Source organism: Trachypithecus francoisi, unplaced genomic scaffold, assembly GCF_009764315.1.
Source record: "Trachypithecus francoisi isolate TF-2019V2 unplaced genomic scaffold, Tfra_2.0 Lachesis_group20, whole genome shotgun sequence".
NCBI lineage: Eukaryota > Metazoa > Chordata > Mammalia > Primates > Cercopithecidae > Trachypithecus > Trachypithecus francoisi.
The window spans coordinates 19,359,542-19,379,291 of NW_022681466.1; the positions used below are offsets into that span (position 1 = coordinate 19,359,542).

General features: G+C 38.6%; 1 protein-coding gene across 1 annotated transcript; it reads left to right on the forward strand.

Annotated features, from left to right (window-relative positions):
• Positions 1-6,233: 6,233 nt before the first annotated feature.
• Positions 6,234-15,416, forward strand: KRT20 (keratin 20). Its single transcript, XM_033183060.1, has 8 exons — positions 6,234-6,681; positions 8,799-8,881; positions 10,692-10,848; positions 11,201-11,362; positions 11,458-11,583; positions 13,027-13,247; positions 13,943-13,980; positions 14,901-15,416. Exons 1-8 carry the CDS (start codon positions 6,292-6,294, stop codon positions 14,996-14,998), a joined length of 1,275 nt encoding a protein of 424 aa, XP_033038951.1. The 5' UTR covers positions 6,234-6,291; the 3' UTR covers positions 14,999-15,416.
• The last annotated feature ends 4,334 nt before the right edge of the window (positions 15,417-19,750 follow it).

A 19,750-nucleotide genomic window follows, 5' to 3' on the forward strand; every position in this document is an offset into this window, starting at 1 on the left:
TTACAAAGTGATTGTACCTATTTATACAGCTAACATCAATGGATTGGAATTCCCCTCAGTCATACTTGCTATCGTCCAACTTTTTAACTTTTTCCAATTGGCAGATGTGGAATGGGCCATTCAGCTTTGCTCGTTTCTGCAAATCTATTCATATTTTGCCCACTTTCTCACTGGGATGTTTTTCTTTTTCTTACTGATTTGTAGGGATTTTCCATATTCTGGAAACTAATTTCTTGACAGTTACACGATTTCTAAATATCTGCTCCCTGTTTGAGGTTTTTTTCATTGTAATTATGGTATATTTTAATGAATAAAAATTGCTAAATCGGTATCAATTTTGTACTTCACAGTTTTCACTTTCTGTGTCTTGTTAGAAATACTCCTTTACTCTAATTCCTAGAGATGTTATTCTGTGTTTTCTTCTACATGTTGTATAGTTTTTAACTTTTCACATTTTTATCTTTAATGAATCTGGAATTCATTTTCATATATTTTAGGTAAATTTTGCCTTAGAACAGAAATACAATTTCCATTTGTTAAATGTGGGATACTCCATTTCTTTCCACGTTGATTTATACTGCCCAAGCAGGACAAAATTGAGTTTCTATATGCAACAGATCTGTTTCTGAGCTCTTTGTGCTAATTCACTGGCTTATTTCCAGATCAATGTAACAGCCATCATGTGAAAGGCAAAACCATAAAATTAGAAAACATAATATGCATTCTTTTTTTTTCTTCAACTTTTAAGTTCAGGGGTACATGTGCAGGGTGTGCAGGTTTGTTACATAGGTAAACGTGTGCCATGGTGGTTTACCACACAGATCATTCCAACACCCAGGTATTTTTTTTTTTTTTTTTTTTTTTTTTTTTTTGAGACGGAGTCTCGCTCTGCCGCCCAGGCTGGAGTACAGTGGCCGGATCTCAGCTCACTGCAAGCTCCGCCTCCTGGGTTCCCGCCATTCTCCTGCCTCAGCCTCCTGAGTAGCTGGGACTATAGGCGCCCGCCACCGCGCCCGGCTAATTTTTTTTTTTGTATTTTTAGTAGAGACGGGGTTTCACTGTGGTCTCGATCTCCTGACCTTGTGATCCGCCTGCCTCGGCCTCCCAAAGTGCTGGGATTACAGGCGTGAGCCACCGCGCCCGGCCAACACCCAGGTATTAAGCCCAGCGTCCATTAGCTATTCTTCCTGATGCTTTCCCCCCAACCACAGGTGCCCAGTGTGTGTTGTTCCCCACCATGTGTCCACGTGTGGAAAATGTAATATGTATTCTTAACCTGTTAATATCTAACGTTAATCTGTATGTTTGCTGTTTTCCTAAACAGTTGCACACTTTAGAACAATTTAACTCCATTCATCCCCTTGCAGCTCCCATCTACTTTAATTCCATATTGTTTTTTCTTCTCAATAGATATATTATTTTATAGCCAATATTTTGTCTTTACATTTACATTTGGTCACATGCTTAGCACCTTATTTGTTTATTATTTTTATTCTTTCATGCATGTCAGAACTTTCATCTGGAATCATCTTCCTTCTGCTTAAAATACATTCTCTCAGATTGCTCTTAGTGAAAACTTAGAAGTTGAAGGCAAATTCAGTTTTTTAAATCTTGAAAATGGCTTTATTTTATCCTCTTTCAAATATGTTACCGAGTCAGAAAATTCTGGAATGGCAGTTATTTCCTCCCAGCACATTGAAGATTCTATTCCATTTCCAGTGTCCATTGTTGCTTTTGAGGAGTCAGCCATCAGTCTAACCACCATTCCTTTGCTGGTGATTTATTTTCTATCTGCTTGTAATTATCTGGTTTTCTGCTTCAATGTGTGTAGTGATTTATTTTTATTCCTTTTGCCTGAAATTCATTAGGTCTCCTTAATCTGCGAACTTGGGTTTTTTGTTTTTTTTTTTTAACAATTCTATAAAATTCTCACTTTTTATTTTGTTGAATGTTTTCTTATTCTCTCGTGTCTTCTCCTGGAACTCTGATTAGACATATTTAGACCTTCTAATTCTAGCCCTCATGCCTCTTGACTTCCTCCTTCGTCACTTAGTTGCATTCTGGAAAATTTCCTCAGAGCTACATTTTGTTCAATAATCCTGGTTTAATCTGTTCCTGGACTCATCCACTGAACTTGTAATTTTAATGTCATTATTTATTTCCTCTGGTTTGTATTTCAGATCTGCTTGGTACTTACTCCAATTTTCAAGTATATTTTATTTTCTAAAAGAATTTATATTTATATTCTTCATCCAATCATTCTATAGCCACTATGAGACAATAAACAAATCCACCCAACTCATCAAAACACAGCTGAGAATTACCAAATAAGTACAAACAAAAACCTAAATATGACAGATTAACTGTGCCAAATACAATGATGTAAGTTTACTATATATCAACCTCCTCGTACCCGTCTCCTCACTTCAACAAATAACTCAGGGCCAAACTTCCAACTTCCTTCACCTATACTTCCACCCTCCTTCTCCCTCTCTGAACAAGACACCACTCCACAGACTGTAGGTTCTACGTCTATCATATGTGACTGCAATAGCTTGGTCAGGGTAGAAAAAAAAGAAAAAAAAGTTGAAAGTCCTCTGAAAACTGTAGTGCTTATAATAGTCTTCCCAACTACTGGCCATACTTAATATTAATCATTAACACTCTCAGTAGAGTGTCTCAGAGGTCAAAATGTCCCTTCTACTAGCTACAAGGAAGATGGGATCTAATAAGTATTTATTTACAGATGCAGTCACTCAACAGCCTGAAATATCAGGGGCTCTAAATTCATGACTTTGTGTATGAACAAGGGTCAATAGGATCTTTATTCAGTCCTCGAGATATAACTCAGAAAAATGAATTGCTGTGAAAAACTCACTTGATTTCCCGTGGTCACATTATAAGATCAAATAATCTACGAAATACAAAACTCAGTGACATAGAGAAGCCAGCAAATTCTCTTGCCCTTACATAAACAGGTGGGAACCTTTCAAGTAGAATTTTTTCTCCTCCAACAAATTAGTAGATTGAATGACTATACCTCATAATAACAACACTATTGTATCATATTTTAGTTTAAATTTAAAACCTCAAAAACTTATCAAAACTAGCCAGCAATTTCTGGAATAAGAAATAGACAGTTATTTCTCAAAAAAAAAAAAAAAAAAAAATTGCTGGGCCGGTGCAGTGGCTCACACCTGTAATGCCAGCACTTTGGGAGGCTGAGGTGGGCAGATTATGAGGTCAAGAGATCCAGACCAGGGTGGTCAACATGGTGAAACCCTGTCTCTACTAAAAATACAAAAATCAGCTGAGCGTGATGGTGCCCTCCTGTAATCCCAGTTACTCGGGAGGCTGAGGCAGGGGAATCGAGTGAACCCAGAAGGTGGAGCTTGCAGTGAGCCGAGATTGCACCACTGCACTCCAGCCTGGTGACAGAGCCAGACTCTGTCTCAAAAAAATTGGCTGGACACATGGGCTGACACCTGTAATCTCATCATTTTGGGAGGGTGGGGTGGGAGAATCACTTGAACTCAGGAGTTTGAGTCCAGCCTGGGCAACATAGTAGAATCCCATTTCTGTCAAAAAATAATAAAAATAATAAAAATAAAATAAAAATAAAAATTATCTAGGCATGGTGTGCATGCCTATAGTCCCAGCTACTTGGGAGGCTGAAGCAGGAGGATCACTTGAGCCTGGGAGGTCAAGGCTGCAGTGAGCTGTGATTGTGTCACGGCATTCCAGCCTGGGTAACACAGTGAGACCCTGTCACAAAATAAAAATAAAATTGAAAACAATTAAAAATGGGATTTTTAACTCTTTGATATAAACATAACTAGGTCCAGCCATAAGGAAGAATTGTCCTACAAAAGAGAACAAATATCATCCTGTTTAACAACCACACTTATGTTCTTTTCTAATTATAAAGCTAACTATTGATTTAATCATGCTTCTGGCCAGGCACGGTGGCTCACGCCTGTAATCCCAGCACTTTGGGAGGCCAAGGTGGGCAGATCACGAGGTCAAGAGATCGAGACCATCCTGGCTAACATGGTGAAACCCCATCTTTACTGAAAATACAAAAAAATTAGCTGGGCGTGGTGGTGGGCACCTGTAATCCCAGCTACTCAGGAGGCTGAGGTAGGAGAATGGCATAAACCCAGGAGGCGGAGCTTGCAGTGAGCCGAGATCACAGCCACTGCACTCCAGCCTGGGTGACAGATAGAGACTCCGTCTCAAAAATAAATAAATAAATAAATAATGCTTCTACACACCTTGATCATGTGTTAGCATATGAAACTCTTGGCTGAGACCAACTTACTATAAAACTTGTGTAATTTAAATAGTATAATTTTCCAATGACTTTAATCTAACAACCTCCTCCTACCCCATTAATCAACACAAAAAGCAATTCATCTTTGAATATATGTGTAAAGAACATAGTTCATGTGTTTATAAAAAGTTATTCTCTGCTACAGAGTTTAGTTGTGACATCTATTAACAAAGTAATTTATAACTCTAATAAGTTAGCAAGGTCTTCTTGCTACCAGTCCAGTTACTGGTGGTGAGTACTCAGTATTGGCTGATGAATACATGAATGGATAAAAATGTAAGAGCTGTCCACACATATATCATAAAATACATAAAGTAGATCCCATTTTATCTCAATTTTTATTTCTGTGATATAACTGAGATAAAATCAAACACAATGTATTATTTTAAAGTATATTGTTCATAAGAGAGAAATAATGTGATCTGACCTTATTTTAGAAGAAAGTTGTGTGTAAAAAAATTTAAATTCAAAAGTAAAAAAGCCACTGGTTTCTAAAAGCTCAAAAAAAATTTTTTTAAGTGACTGGCTTTCAGAACAACAGCAACAACAAATAAGCCTCTAAAATAAGACAAGTACATTCCAATTTTTTATTTTTGCATTTACTTGCTTGCTTGCTTTAATTATATACAAAGCTCAATTCCATTAAAGTATCAGGATGACAATTAATTAGATGTTTTTAGTGACTTTTCCAATCTCTTCTACTTAACTTGATTAAGGAAGTGATTTACTTGCTTCATGGGAGGTGTGAATTCTCAGCCAGGGGGTTTGAATGAAGGGAAGCAAGTGACTCAGGCATTTATTGGGTGCTTACAATCAGATTCCCACCGGTGAAATCACGCCCATGTGTCTGGAGGTCCACACGCAAGCAGCTGCCTCCAGCCCAACCCTGGATGCTGAGTGTAGTCCCAAGGCCCCGCCTGCCCCCCTTCCTATACATACAGCCACTCATGCTGTGATTGTGGGGATATACAAGGAAGATCAGGCTTCCGTGGAAGCTTCTGCAATTAAAATCCACTGGGGATTCTAGAAGGAGCACCTGTAAGTAGCTTCCGGATGGATGGGGTAGAGTCTGTCTCATGGTGGGTGTTAAGCTGGCCTTATACAAAAGAGGAGACCCATCCTGGTACCATGCCAGGTGCAAAGCACTGTGCGATTTATTCTAAGTGTCTTGGTAACAGGACTTGAAGCCAGGCAGTGACTGGAAACCTAAAATGCATTATTTAGTCATAGAACATTAGAAATAGAAAGAAAATAACTTCCCAAATCATCTAGTCCATCACTCAGCTAAATTCATTTAATTCATATCCCCAAACTACATCTCCAAATGTACAATGGTTTCATTCCTGGTTTAGGGATTCGAGGTTTTGTGTTTGTACAAAATATTTTAATAGTCTTATAAAATAAGATGTCCAAAACAGAATAAACTTAAAAGCCAAACACAAGTAAAGCATGAAAAAGAGGTTCTGAAGAGCAACTCCTCAATACAAATAAACCATTGTCCTTTATCTCCATTGTGACTTTCAGTTATGTAGGCACATCTGCCTTTTTACATGCCTACATTATACATGAGGATTATAAATATTCTTTATGTGTATGTTAGGATGAAAAGAACCTGCCAAGGCAGGTGCATGGGCTAAAAGAACACACCTTCCTGTTTCCTTTTGTTATCTGTTTAATTAAAAAAAAAAAAAAAAAAAAGTTGCCCCTGATAAAAGCCTCCAATAAATGCCTCTAGTGCTATTTTCTGGAATTGAGTTAAACATATTAACATATTGTTATACAAAGCGGGGGGCGTGGAAGCAAGGCAAGGTGGACTGTGGTGCCAATCCTAGTGACATGTCAGCAGAGGAGGAGTTTCTTGCCTGTGGACTCCATAAAAGGCTAGCTCAACACCCTCCATGAGACACACTCTGCCCCAACCATCCTGAAGCTACAGGTGCTCCCTCCTGGAATACCCAATGGATTTCAGTCGCAGAAGCTTCCACAGAAGCCTCAGCAACTCCTTGCAGGCCTCTGTAGTCAGTACAGTGGGCGTGCAGCGCCTCGGGATGACACCCAGCGTTTATGGGGGTGCTGGAGGCCGAGGCATCCGCATCTCCAACTCCAGACACACGGTGAACTATGGGAGCGACCTCACCGGCGGCAGGGACCTGTTTGTTGGCAATGAGAAAATGGCCATGCAGAACCTAAATGACCGTCTAGCGAGCTACCTAGAAAAGGTGCGGACCCTGGAGCAGTCCAACTCCAAACTTGAAGTGCAGATCAAGCAGTGGTACGAAACCAACGCCCCGAGGGCTGGTCGTGACTACAGCGCATATTACAAACAAATTGAAGAGCTGCGAAATCAGGTGAGAGATGACGCCTGTGTTTCTGTTTCCTAGTCTGTGTTTAGCTGAAAGTTAAATCAAGAGGTTGTCTATGTTAGGTAGGTCCAAATGGACGTTGTAAAGCAAATTAGGCTAAAATGTTACATCTATAAAAATTCTTTCATCTACCTTTAGACTGTATAATAGGATGACCTTAAATCATGCTATTTTTAATGTTTAATATAATTATATACAAAATATGAACACTTTATCCTCCGGAATAAAATAAATCTTTGTCACAGTTTACCACATCAGGGCTAAATGTATAGTGAGCAATCTTTCTGAAAAGAGCTAAAAATTAATTATGTGATAAATCTCTCTTAGTCTTTCATCTAGTCCTCAAGTTTTGAAACCCCAGTCAATTCAAAGACTTTTCTCCTTTTATTTAAGTAAATATTATAATATGACTATTAGAATACTGTACTGCAGATTTAAATAACAAAGTGATTCTGGGTGGAAACAGTGTGGCAGGAATATGGGTCTTAATGATGCCTGGATTTTTAAGTGCCCTGTTTAATAATATGACCATCAGCATTAAGCAGTTCAGAAACTACTTCTACAGTAATAAAATGTTCTATTGCCCCCAATTCATGTTTATTGCAATCATATCATAACCTCCTCCTATGTCATCAAAAAAAGGGTGGAGCTCTGTATTTTATCAGTTGCATGGAATAAAAGCAGAAGACTTTGCTCCTAATTGAAAATGTCATATATGACACAGAGCACTTGCTTGGAATTAAAGTTCCTATCTAATCAAGAAAAGTGTTCACTGTCATTTCTGTGTTAAGATTCATACTCCTTTAGAGTAAAGCCCATTTACTTACCAGCAAGTCTATTTTTCTTGAGTTGTGCTAAACATCAGGGCAATTTGATTCGGACTCTATGGGAAGTTGCTTTGGAATTTTAGAAACTATAGGTGTGTGAAGCAATGGTATTTAAATTGCCCTTCCGGAATAAAGTTCATCCTTCTTAGGCTCTCACTAAAAATGTTCGAACCACACCTGTCTCATGTTTCTGACTCTACTTTGGCTCATCTCAAATACACAGACACAGGCCATCCGTCCCATTGAGCTACACAGTCTCAACCATAGGGAGCAGCCCTCTCCAAAACTGGATCCATTGAAATAGAAATATCATTGCAACATCTTCTGCAAGTAGATTTTTCATCTACATGCATCCATCATGCATTTAGTTCTTTTATGCATCATGTTCTTTCATTCAGTCAATACTGAATGACACTAACTAGGTGCTAGGCACCATGCTAGGCACGGAGGAATAGTATGGTGGACACAGTGTGATTTATGAGGAAACAGGGATGGACAGAGGGACCAGCACACAGAGGGATAATGAGAGCACAGGCAGATCATCCAGTTCAGTTCTGAGAGCATCTGTGAAGGCTCCTTTGAAGCAATGTTGTCGAACCTGAGACATGAGGGAGGAATGGGAGCTCACCAGACCAGAGGGGCTAAAAGAAAGGTTCTAAGCCGAAACATCAAAGGCGAGGCACTCAATAAGGTCTGATGACTCAAGTTGAGTTAAATTCTCCTTCTGTAAAATCACAAGAAAGTAGACCAAACCCTGGGGAATCTAGGGTTGCATTTTATGACTCTATTATGTTAAACACCCATGTCATTATTTTTTCTATATTTTCTTGTAGAAATGCCTGAAATAAACATCATTTTTGACATAATAGTCACTGCAGCTGGAGATAAACTAAATCCTTGTAAACACCTATCCAACTGAAAATGTCATTCTTGGCTGGGCGCAGTGGCTCACGCCTGTAATCTCAGCATTTTGGGAGGCCGAGGTGGGTGGATCACCTGAGGTCAGGAGTTCAAGACCAGCCTGGCCAACATGGCAAAACCCCATCTCTACTAAAAATGCAAAAATTAGCCGGGCATGGTGGTGGATGCTTCTAACCCCAGGTACTCGGGAGGCTGAGGCAGGAGAATCGCTTGAACCTGGGAGGCAGAGGTTACAGTAAGCCAAGATCGCACCATTGCACTCCAGCCGGGGCAACAGAGCAAGATTCTGTCTAAATAAATAAATAAATAAATTTTTAAAAAACAAAATGTCTTTCTTTCTCATGTATTTTCCAGATTAAGGATGCTCAACTGCAAAATGCTCAACGTGTCCTGCAAATTGATAATGCTAAACTGGCTGCTGAGGACTTCAGACTGAAGTAGGTTCCCTAATACGTGGCAAAAGTTTCTGAAAAAGAATTCCTTTAGTAGTCCTTCCAGATAATCAGCATTCCATATCATTGTTGGTAAAGGAACCACGGTTCAATGTTTCCAGCATCCTGAAGCCTAAAGGAGATTGGAAGCTACGTGTTAGAAGCTAGCCCAGCACTCAGGGATGACCTTCTCTCTCTTGATCCCTTGGCATGTAACTGAACACCTCCAGTAACTACTATTCTCTTTGTTATTACTGGTTGCTAATTTTTTTTTTTTTTTTTTTTTTTTTTTTTTTTTTAGTAGCTGGTATCTACCTTTTAACCCACTAAACCTAATTCTGCCCTTTGGAGTAATAAGAAAGCAATTTACAGTTCTCCTTCTCCCTAAGTGCCTTTCTGTTATCTAAAGAGAGTCTTATGTCTACCCTTGGTGATTCTCCAAGTAATTCTCCATGTTCGTTCAAGTACCTGCAAGTGTATGACCCAAGTTCCAGGGGTGACTCTTGATGATTTCTGGTTTGCCAGTGTTTTACAGGATGGTCTGGCCAACCAAAGAATCAGGACCAATCTATAATAATTAACCGGGTGTGGTGGCACATATCTGTAATCCCAGCTACTTGGGAGGCTGAGGCAGGAGAATCACTTGAACCTGGGAGGCGGAGGTGTCAGTGAGCCGAGATCGTGACATTGCCCTCCAGCCTGGGTGACAGAATGAGACCTTGTCTCAAAAAGAAAAGAGAAGAAAAAATTGTGTTCACTTTCTCGGTAGTCATCACAGCACATGTGACCAGAGCTGTTCCTTACAAACAGCTTCCACACTAGGGCGTCTTCATCCTGAATTTGTACAATGCATTAACACCAAAAAGCCCTTTGTGGTTAGAAGAGTAGCCTTTTAATGCTCCAAGAGATTAACTAGAAGGAAATAGGAAATCAAATCCAAAGATTAAAGCAGTAAAAGTGCATTAGTTCCAATTTTACCTAGCACTGAGTGTCCCATTGCATTGTCACTTTTTAAAGCTGGATATTTTAGGAAATTGGGCAGGGCATGGTGGCTAATGCCTATAATCCAGCACTTTGAGAGGCTGAGACAGGCGGTTTGCTTGAGTCCTGGAGTTTGAGAACCGCTTGGGCAACATGGCGAAACCACGTCTCTACACAAAAATACAAAAAAAGTAGCTGGGCGTGGTGGCATACACCTGTGGTCCCAGCTACTTGGGAGGCTGAGGTGAGAGGATTGCTTGAGCCCAGGAGGTTGAGGCTGCAGGGAACCATGATCGCACCACTGTATTCCAGCCTGGGTGACAGAGTGGTACCCTGTCTCAAATACACACACACACACACACACATATATAGTGAGAGAGACAGAGAGAGTATGTAAGATTGTAGAGGAGGATGTAGAGCTGTTTGAGGTAAGTCACTTTGGATGCCTCAGTTCATAAAGTTATAAAAATAAATTGATCATGTACATTCATTAAGTAAAAGTATTTAATATCAATAATGAGAACCCTTTGCCAACACAATAATTAACACAATTTAATTTCTTGTAAGATAAATTCTAGAATTTAGAAGTGCTCAAAATTATTTCAGATTGCCTTTTTCCAGTCACTCCAAATTATAGAGATTATATTATTGAGCAAATTGTCTGATTCCTAGGTTCTTATGTACATTTCATGAATGTATAAAGGCAGACATTATAAAGTATTGAAATTGATCTCCTCATAAGCCACATTTAAAAACCTATCTCATTATATTAGATTCTCTCTCTTATAATGGCTTCAGAAGGACCAGTTATCTCTGTATACTAATTAATTCCCAGGTATGAGACCGAGAGGGGAATACGCCTAACAGTGGAAGCTGATTTCCAAGGCCTGAATAAGGTCTTTGATGACCTAAGCCTACATAAAACAGATTTGGAGATTCAAATTCAAGAACTGAATAAAGACCTAGCTCTCCTCAAAAAAGAGCATCAGGAGGTGAGAAAATATTCAGAAGTGGTATTGGAAACGACGGAATGGTTCTATATAATAATAATAATAGGAGGAGCAGGAGAAACAGGAGAAGGGGGAAGAGTTGGTGGTGGTGATGACAGAGATGATGATGATGGCAATAGTGATACAAGCCCTGCCTTCTTTTCATAATGTTGTTGTAGGTTAAATGACCTAGAGCAGTACCTGGACCACAATAAGCCCAACACAAGTTATTATTTTATTTCTTTTTTACTCATTGCCAATGAAAGAGGTCATGAGACTTCTTATGTCTTTTCTGCCCAACCTTATCTGAGAATGCGCTTCAGACTAAAATCAATCAGAATTTTCACTTTCATAGGAAGTCGATGGTCTATACAAGCATCTGGGCAACACTGTCAATGTGGAGGTTGATGCTGCTCCAGGCCTGAACCTTGGTGCCATCATGAATGAAATGAGGCAGAAGTATGAAGTCATGGCCCAGAAGAATCTTCAAGAGGCCAAAGAACAGTTTGAGAGACAGGTAACCGCACAATTGTAAAGTGTGAGCAAATGTGTAGAAGCTTTCCTCCAGAAAGAGATAACTCAGTTTCTTCTTCATTTGTTCATTCTTTCTAGACTGCAGTTCTACAGCAACAGGTCACAGTGAACACTGAAGAATTAAAAGGAACTGAGGTTGAACTAACAGAGCTGAGACGCACCTCCCAGAGCCTCGAGATAGACCTCCAGTCCCATCTCAGCATGGTAAAGCACATCTAACTTCTCTTTCTCAATCCAGTATGTGTTTACCAAAGTCCTCTGTTAGGAACTTAGAAATGCAAAGACCTACAAGAAATAACCCTTCCCCTTGCAGAGCTGGCAGGGAAAGAGGCCGAACAACTGATTATAATCAAAGGACAGAGAGAAATCAAGGAAAGGGCAATGTACTGCATGAATGCAGAGGAAAGAGTAAATCTGGAAGATTTCACAGGGAAAGTGGCATTTAAACCAGATATTTTTATAACTTTTAAGTTCAGGGGTAATATGCAGATTTATGATATAGTTAAACTTGTGTCATGGGAGTCTGTTGTACAGGTTATTTCATCACTCAGGTATTAAGCCTAATACCCATTTGTTATTTTTCCTGATCCTCTCGCTCCTCCTACCCTCCAGCCTCTGTTAGGCCCCTGTGTCTGCTATTCCCCTGTATGTGTCCATTATACCAGATCTTAAAATTTAAGATACAATTTTAAGCTGGAGAATGAACTAGAGACATTCCACGTCAAGCAAACCAGCCAGCCCATGACAAATTATGCTGTGGTACCCAGAATCCCTCAAACCACAGTGGCCTGCAGCCACAATACTACATCCATTAAGACATTTCCTTTCCAAGGGCAAGGCTAAAGGGGTAGGCCCTACCTAGGACAAGCCAGTGTTCTGGCAGAAAGAAAAGAGCAATGGTTGGGCCACTTGATAGCTCTTAAAGCTTCTCCTTAGAAAAAGCATTTGTCCTTTGGTAGGCCAAGGCAAGAGGATCACTTGAGGTCAGGAGTTCGAGACCAGCCTGGTCAATATGGTGAAACTCCATCTCTACTAAAGATACAAACATAAGCTGGGCATGATGGCGTGTGCCTATAATCAGAGCTACTGGAGGCTGAGGCAGGAGAATCGCTTGATCCCAGGAGGCAGAGGTTGCAGTGAGCAGAGATCACACTACTGCACTCCAGCCTGGGGGACACAGCAAGACTCCGTCTCAAAAAAAAAAGAAAAAGAAAAGGCATTTGTCAGTTTGACCGGCACTTCATTAACCAAAGAGAGTCACATGACCCAGCCACGTGTCAATGGATTAAAGGAATCTAACCCTGCAATTGAGAAATGCCACAGATCACATGGCCAGGTCTGATGAAGGAGTGAGAGGCGTAACATCTTCACATGGTGGGGAAGGAAATATTGAGAACAATTCTACAATGTGCTGCACTGAGAGAATAGTGGGTGCAAAGCTACAAGCAAAGAAAAACCCTGAGAGCTAATGATCCTAGCTGGCTGGCTGAGGTTGCCTAGTTGGGAAGAGTGGGATATGGAGCTAGAAATACACACCATGCCCACAGTGATGAACTGCAGAGACCCTTCTCAAAATAAATTAAAATTGACCCATCTCTTGAATCAAGTCCTTAGATAAGAAATGCCCTATTTTTCTTGTGCTCATAGAAAGAGTCTTTGGAGCACACCCTAGAGGAGACCAAAGCCCGTTACAGCAGCCAGTTAGCCAACCTCCAGTCGCTGTTGAGCTCTCTGGAGGCCCAACTGATGCAGATTCGGAGTGACATGGAACGCCAGAACAATGAATACCATATCCTTCTTGACATAAAGACTCGGCTTGAGCAGGAAATTGCTACTTACCGCCGCCTTCTGGAAGGAGAAGACGTAAGGTAAGGCTCTTAGAATCAAGGAATAGGTGTCAATGTCTGTATGCACTTCTATTTTAATGTCCCTGTCACTCATTACCCAGCACCAATGCAATCCCTAGGACAGAAGTAATTATACTCACACGCACCTCACCACCACCAACAAAACGAAAATATACCAAAAAGTAGACACACGCCCAAAATATCAAGTACAGCCTTGAGATCATGTGATAGGACTGAGTTAGAAGATAATTCTCCAAATGATAGATTATGCTGATATTAATTTTCATCATTAATATATAATTGAAGGCATAATAGCCTTTTGGAAATTCTAATTGAGAGCTCATGAATTAGACAACAAGTTGCTGAGGTCCACGGGAGCCAGAATCATCAGTGTGGCAGCAGCAACTGTCTACAGATACCATACCTAAGAATATCAACAAGAGAACACAAGATTTAAACTTCCATTGTAATTTTGTTATTTTAATTAGAGGAACATCTTAGCTTATATTAAACTGGTCAGTTTTAAAGCTATGTATTTTTCAAGTTTGCAATAACAAGCAATGTAAAAGGGAAAGATACATGAAAGCATTAAAACACATTCACTTGGACTTTGAAATATAAAAGACAAGAGTGTATTTCATTTTCAAAACAGTAATAATCCTTTTTTCTGTTTCTTTTTTCTTCTTTTCATTTAAAACAAACAAACAAACAAACAGAACTACAGAATATCAGTTAAGCACCCTGGAAGAGAGAGGTAAGTTCTAAATTTTTGCACATTTTCTATGACACTCAGCTGCTTTCCAATAACTATCTCCCATGGATAAAAAGTAAAGTGAGGCTGTTTCAGTCTGTTTTCTGCTCCTGTAATGGAATACCTGAGACTGAATAATTTACAAACAATAGAAGTTTACTTGGCTCACAGTTCTGGAAGCCAGAAAGTCCAATATCAAGGTGCCGACATCTGGTGAGGGCCTTCTTGCTGCGTCATCCCATGGCAGAAAGTAGAAGTGCAAAAGAGTGTGCATGAGAGCCAGAGAGAAAGAGAAGGCTAATCTTGCTTTTATAACTAGCCCACTCTCACAATAACTAACCCATTCCCATGGTAACCACATTAATCCATCCGTGAGGGCAGAGCCCTCATCATCTAATCACCTCTTACTAGGCCCCACCTCCCAACACTGTTACATTGGGGATTAAGTTTTCCACACATGAACTCTAGGGAACACATTCAAACCATAGCAAAGGCCAATTCTCAAGAGAGTAGATATGACACCAGGGATTCTAAAAATCTTGTACATGGCATAAAGAAACCCTCCATGTGGGAACTTGGGCACACTCCTCAGAACGGGGTGATTTTCTTGGCCTGTGCTATTGCTACCTTGAGACATCTGAGATCCTGAAAAGGAAAAACAAGACAAAATCTGAATTCCACTTAAATTCGAGATCATTTATTTCTTGAATTTATAAGAGTGGGATATTTGTAAATTTGGGGAGAAGCACATTTTCTGTATCTATTTATAAAATGGACTTAAGATTTTTTGAGAAAGAGGATAGGTTTAACATATTTTTCTAAAAGAAGGAAATAAGTAAAAAGAATAATAATTTAAAGGTGAATATTATAAATCAGTAGAGTCATGTGCCTGAATTAACATTTAATGTTTAATATGAATTCAGATATAAAGAAAACCAGGAAGATTAAGACAGTCGTGCAAGAAGTAGTGGATGGCAAGGTCGTGTCATCTGAAGTCAAAGAGGTAGAAGAAAATATCTAAATGGCTACCAGAAGGAGATGCTGCTGAGATTTTGAAAGAAATGTGGCTATAATCTTATCTGCTCCCTGCAAGAAATAGGCCATAAGAAAGCACTATTAATACTTTGCAGTGATTAGAAGGGGTGGGGTGGGAGAAATCCTATTTATCAGACTCTGTAATTGAATATAAATATTTTACTCAGAGGAGCTGCAAATTGCCTGCAAAAATGAAATCCAATGAGCACTAGAATATTTAAAACATCATTACTGCCATCTTTATCATGAAGCACATCAATTACAAGCTATACACCACCTAATATCAATTTGTAGGTAATGTTCCTGAAAATTACAATACATTTCAATTATACTAAACCTCACAAAGTAGAGGAATCCATGCAAATTGCAAATAAACCGCTTTCTAATTTTTTCCTGTTTCTGAATTGTAAAACCCCCTTTGGGAGTCCCTGGTTTCTTATTGAGCCAATTTCTTGGTTAATCTCATTGATTTTTCAGTATCAGTACAACTCTACAACTTTTGAGCTATCTCTGCTTTTTCCCATTGTTTCTACTGCCTTTTAAAAGTCTACACAGCTCTTTGAATAATTTGAGAGTCAAATTCAATCACAAATGAGGAGCAGAATAAGAGTGAAGTACACTATACTTAAAATGGAAATAGATTAAAGACATTACCGAAACCCTTCTCAAGGCAAAATGTGTCTCCTTTTGATAATAAGCTGCATATACTATCAGGTGCTCTCTTTTCTTATATATGGTGAACATATATTTTTAATGAAATTTTTTTAAATAACAGCTTTATTGAGACATAATTCACACACCATGAAATTCACCCTTACAACGTGTACAATTCAGTGGTCTTCGGTATGCTTATAATGTTTTGCAACCATCACCACTACCTAATTTTAGAACATTTCATCACCCCAAAAGGAAATCTTGTATCTATTAGTAGTCATCCCCCATTTCCCTTCCTCCCAGCCCCTAACAACCACTAATCTACTTCCTGTCTCTATGGATTTGCCTACTCTGGACATTTCATATAAATGGAATCATACGATGTGCCCTTTTATACACAAATGTTCATAGCAGCATTACTCATGAGAGTCCCAAAGCAAAACACCTCAAATGTCCATCAACTGATGAATGGATAAACAAAATGTAATATATCCACACAATAGAATCTCATTCATCAATAAAAAGGAATGAAGTACTAACACATGCTATAACAGAGATGAACTTTGAAAATATGCTAAGTGAAAGCAGCCAAATCCAAAAAAAAGAAAAATACACATTATAACTTCACCCTTTCTGCATTTTAGTGAGCAATCATTGCATATGCATGTGTATGGGAAAAATCATTGTGCGCTAAATCATTGTATTCTAGTAAATAGATTGGACTTAAAACTTGATACAGAAGTTGTAAATAAGTGGGAGTGAGTTTGATTATTATATAGAAAATACTTACATGATTCATTTAAGAATAATAATATCCACCATTTATTGAGCACTTACTATGAGCCTGTGTGCCAAACATTTCATGCATTTCTCATTTAATTTTCACAATAATCCTGTGAGGTAGAAGCTATTAGGTTGAATCATATGAACCTGCCAATATATGATAATTTCTAAGAGTTGGGAATTTTTGAGGATGTGGACGGTACCACTTTGAATTCCTAAGATTTAATATAATATTTAACACGCATCAGGCAGTTGATTCATTATTTTGAATTGAAAGAATAAAGATTTTTTTAGAAGCTTTCCAATATATGCTAATTTCTGACTTTCAGAAATAGCAATTTTATATGCTATTATATAGCATATGTAATAAGGTTCAACCTTATTATATTATCCCCGTTTTACATATGAGGATAAATGAGGACTCATACGAAGACATGAGATAAAGACTTTCCCAAAGTCATGCAGTTAGCAAGTAGTAGAACGAGACTGAACCTCAGGGCTGTTTCTCTAAAACCATGACACCCTCTTAAGCAACTAATTATATAACAAAGCAATACATGTTTCACAGTTGAAATAGGCACTTGCCTATCCACAGTTATTTTGTTGTTTTCTAATTGTCATTTTCATCAGGCAGACACAACAGCCAATTGTGGCAAATGTCCAGCTTTGCTGGTTAACATCACACATGACTTGATTCAGCACAACTTTTGTCAGAAAAGGTGTTTCCACCTATTTTCACTGCCTTCTTTTCCAAAGAGGTTTCACTCATTTTTTTCTTAATTTTCTTCCAAGTCAAGCCAGCTAGTAAATTGCATTTCAAGATGTTAAGAATATTTAAAAGTGAATTCTTTTTCACCTACTCTGTCACATTCCAGAATGGTCTGAAACTTCGACTTGCAAATCCAGACTGAATCTGATTAATAAGAAACCTATGCAGATGGGTTTGTAACTGATTAGGCCTGACCACTGTCATATGGCAATGATGGCACTGTGTTAAAAGAGGTAGGGTTGTTGTTCTTAATTTAGGATGGTCCTCTTTTAACTACCTGTTAAAAGAAGTAGAATTGTTATTTTTAGATCAGAAAAAAGGATATTTTTTTTTCCTCTTGCTTCTTTGGTCTATCTCTAGTTTCTTCTAAGCAATCTTTCAAAGAAGTGGGTGAATGCTACATACATGTGGACCAGATGGTGGAGTTCTACCTCCAGTTCTGCTAGCAGTTACTGTGTGAAAGTGAAGCATTAATCTTTGTATCTATCTATATTTCTTATATGAGCTAAGGACCAGAATGACATAATCCTATTTCTGACAGGTGTACAAATCCAGAGAAGTCTTTATCAAAACACATTAGAATTATCATGAATGTATTTTTTCATTTTATATGAAATTGACAGCGCAGAAGTGAAGCTATCAAACTCAGAGAGAGCCCCTAGAGTTGAGGTAAGGATAGAAACCACTATTTTATCTGAGCTCTGGAGATTATTTCTACCCAGAGTTCTGAATCATCTAAAAAGGAGAATGACATGGAGTGATACAAAATCAAAACATGGCCAGTGACCCCCTCAGACACTCTGTTCTCACCCATATGCATCAGGATCAGCCTCAGGTACCTGATTAGACCCCCAAGTAACAATTCCAACTTAAAGCATTAGTAGTGATTTCTATTTTTGAATTCTCCTTCAAACATCTCTGTTTTCTCTCCCCTAAGCTCATTTCCAAGATTCCTCTCATCACAGTATTATTTTATCATCTTCCTGTCTCCTACCACTTTCAAAATTCTCCCCTGCTTTCAAGAACCATTGATCTCTGGAGCCCAGAAGTCAGTCTCACTCATGCCCCTTAGGATCCTTGTTTAACCCTCATCTCAAAAGTACCACACATAAAATGTAAGCAACCCAAAATTCTCTCAGTCACTCACACGATTTTATAATGTTATCCAAAGGGAAAGATGTTACAGACCGAGGGATCAGCGACTTGCAGAAAATGACAGTTCTATCTCATGGGAAGAAACTCAGGCAGAAAACCCTGCAAAGACCAGGACACGAACCAACCTGACATGAAAAGATGAGCGTGTGATTTACTCAATAAAAATTTAAAGATGTGTAAAAACCATATACCTAATATTCTCTATTTTGAACATTTCCTAAACTCTACAAAAATGGAAAACATAATTCTTTTGAACAGTTTGCCCTAGCTATAATCATTTTCCTCTCTGCCTCAACTTATGTAATCACTCTGCCAACAAGCCCAAGATTGTTTATTTTTTTTTACATTCCCACTGGCTTATACATTAATGTGCTGTCAAAGAACATTATTTTCACTTCTAAAACCTCTAAAGCAGAGTCTTGATGATTTAATTTAGCCTCCCACTTCAAAGAAAAGAAAGTCACTGAAGAAGAAACATTTCTCTTTTCAGATGCTGACGTTCCTCCCCATTCATAACCGAATTCAGAATAAATCTTGGTCAAAGCATACCAGTCAATTAGGGCACAGTCATTTTCAAATGAAATGAATTTTAAATGACACATTCAAACACATTAAGTCTTAACTTCTTTCAAATGAAATCATTTTAGGAGTGCAGTGATAAAGTCCAGTCAAACACTACACTAGGACTCAGGCTAAAAAATAGACGTAGTACCTACCTAAGAAGCTTAATCTAGGATAATATGTAATACGTATAGAAACATAAACAAATAATATATAAACATAATTTTTAGAGATTGAGTAATATTATTTAAATTTTACTGTAGGCATTAGAGTTGGAAAGTATATACCTTTCAGCACAAAATCAATTCCAAGTTCAAAAATACAACTTAATCTTATTCTCATATTATGTGATCAAATCACTGAGGTACAACTTTGAATTTGGCACATTTCCTTTGCTTGTGTTTTCATTTTGATGGCAGTAAAATGGAGTCTGTCTGTCTTGGGGGACACTTGGGACTGAATAATAGTTAACAACCATAACGTCAAGTTCTTGTGTGGGGAGTGCAAGTTTAACTTGTGCTTTAAAAGATCTCTGAAGATGTGGCTACAGGTCAAAGCTAAAATGAAAACCACATTTGCCTGTGTGTTTACAGAATTTCATGTGTCATGTTGTTGCTTATAAGCCATGAAAAGTCATTCTGTAGGTCTCAGCCCAAACACTAAAAAATTCACAGAGAAAGCTTAAAAGAAAAGAAAAAAAAAGAGCATCCTGGTGATGTACAGGGCAGAAGCCTGGTGTCAGGTGTCGTAGCTAGGGGATATCAGAGTATCCTCTGCCCTTTCGATTGTCACTGCCAGCAGCAAGGTTGTGGTATC

Excerpts from the sequence above, each read along its gene's own strand:
- KRT20 (XM_033183060.1), top strand. The coding sequence starts at position 6,292 with ATGGATTTCAGTCGCAGAAGCTTCCACAGAAGCCTCAGCAACTCCTTG. Across the intron at positions 10,849-11,200 it reads TCAAAAAAGAGCATCAGGAG|GAAGTCGATGGTCTATACAA; the intron begins GTGAGAAAATAT and ends TCACTTTCATAG. Across the intron at positions 11,363-11,457 it reads AAGAACAGTTTGAGAGACAG|ACTGCAGTTCTACAGCAACA; the intron begins GTAACCGCACAA and ends CATTCTTTCTAG.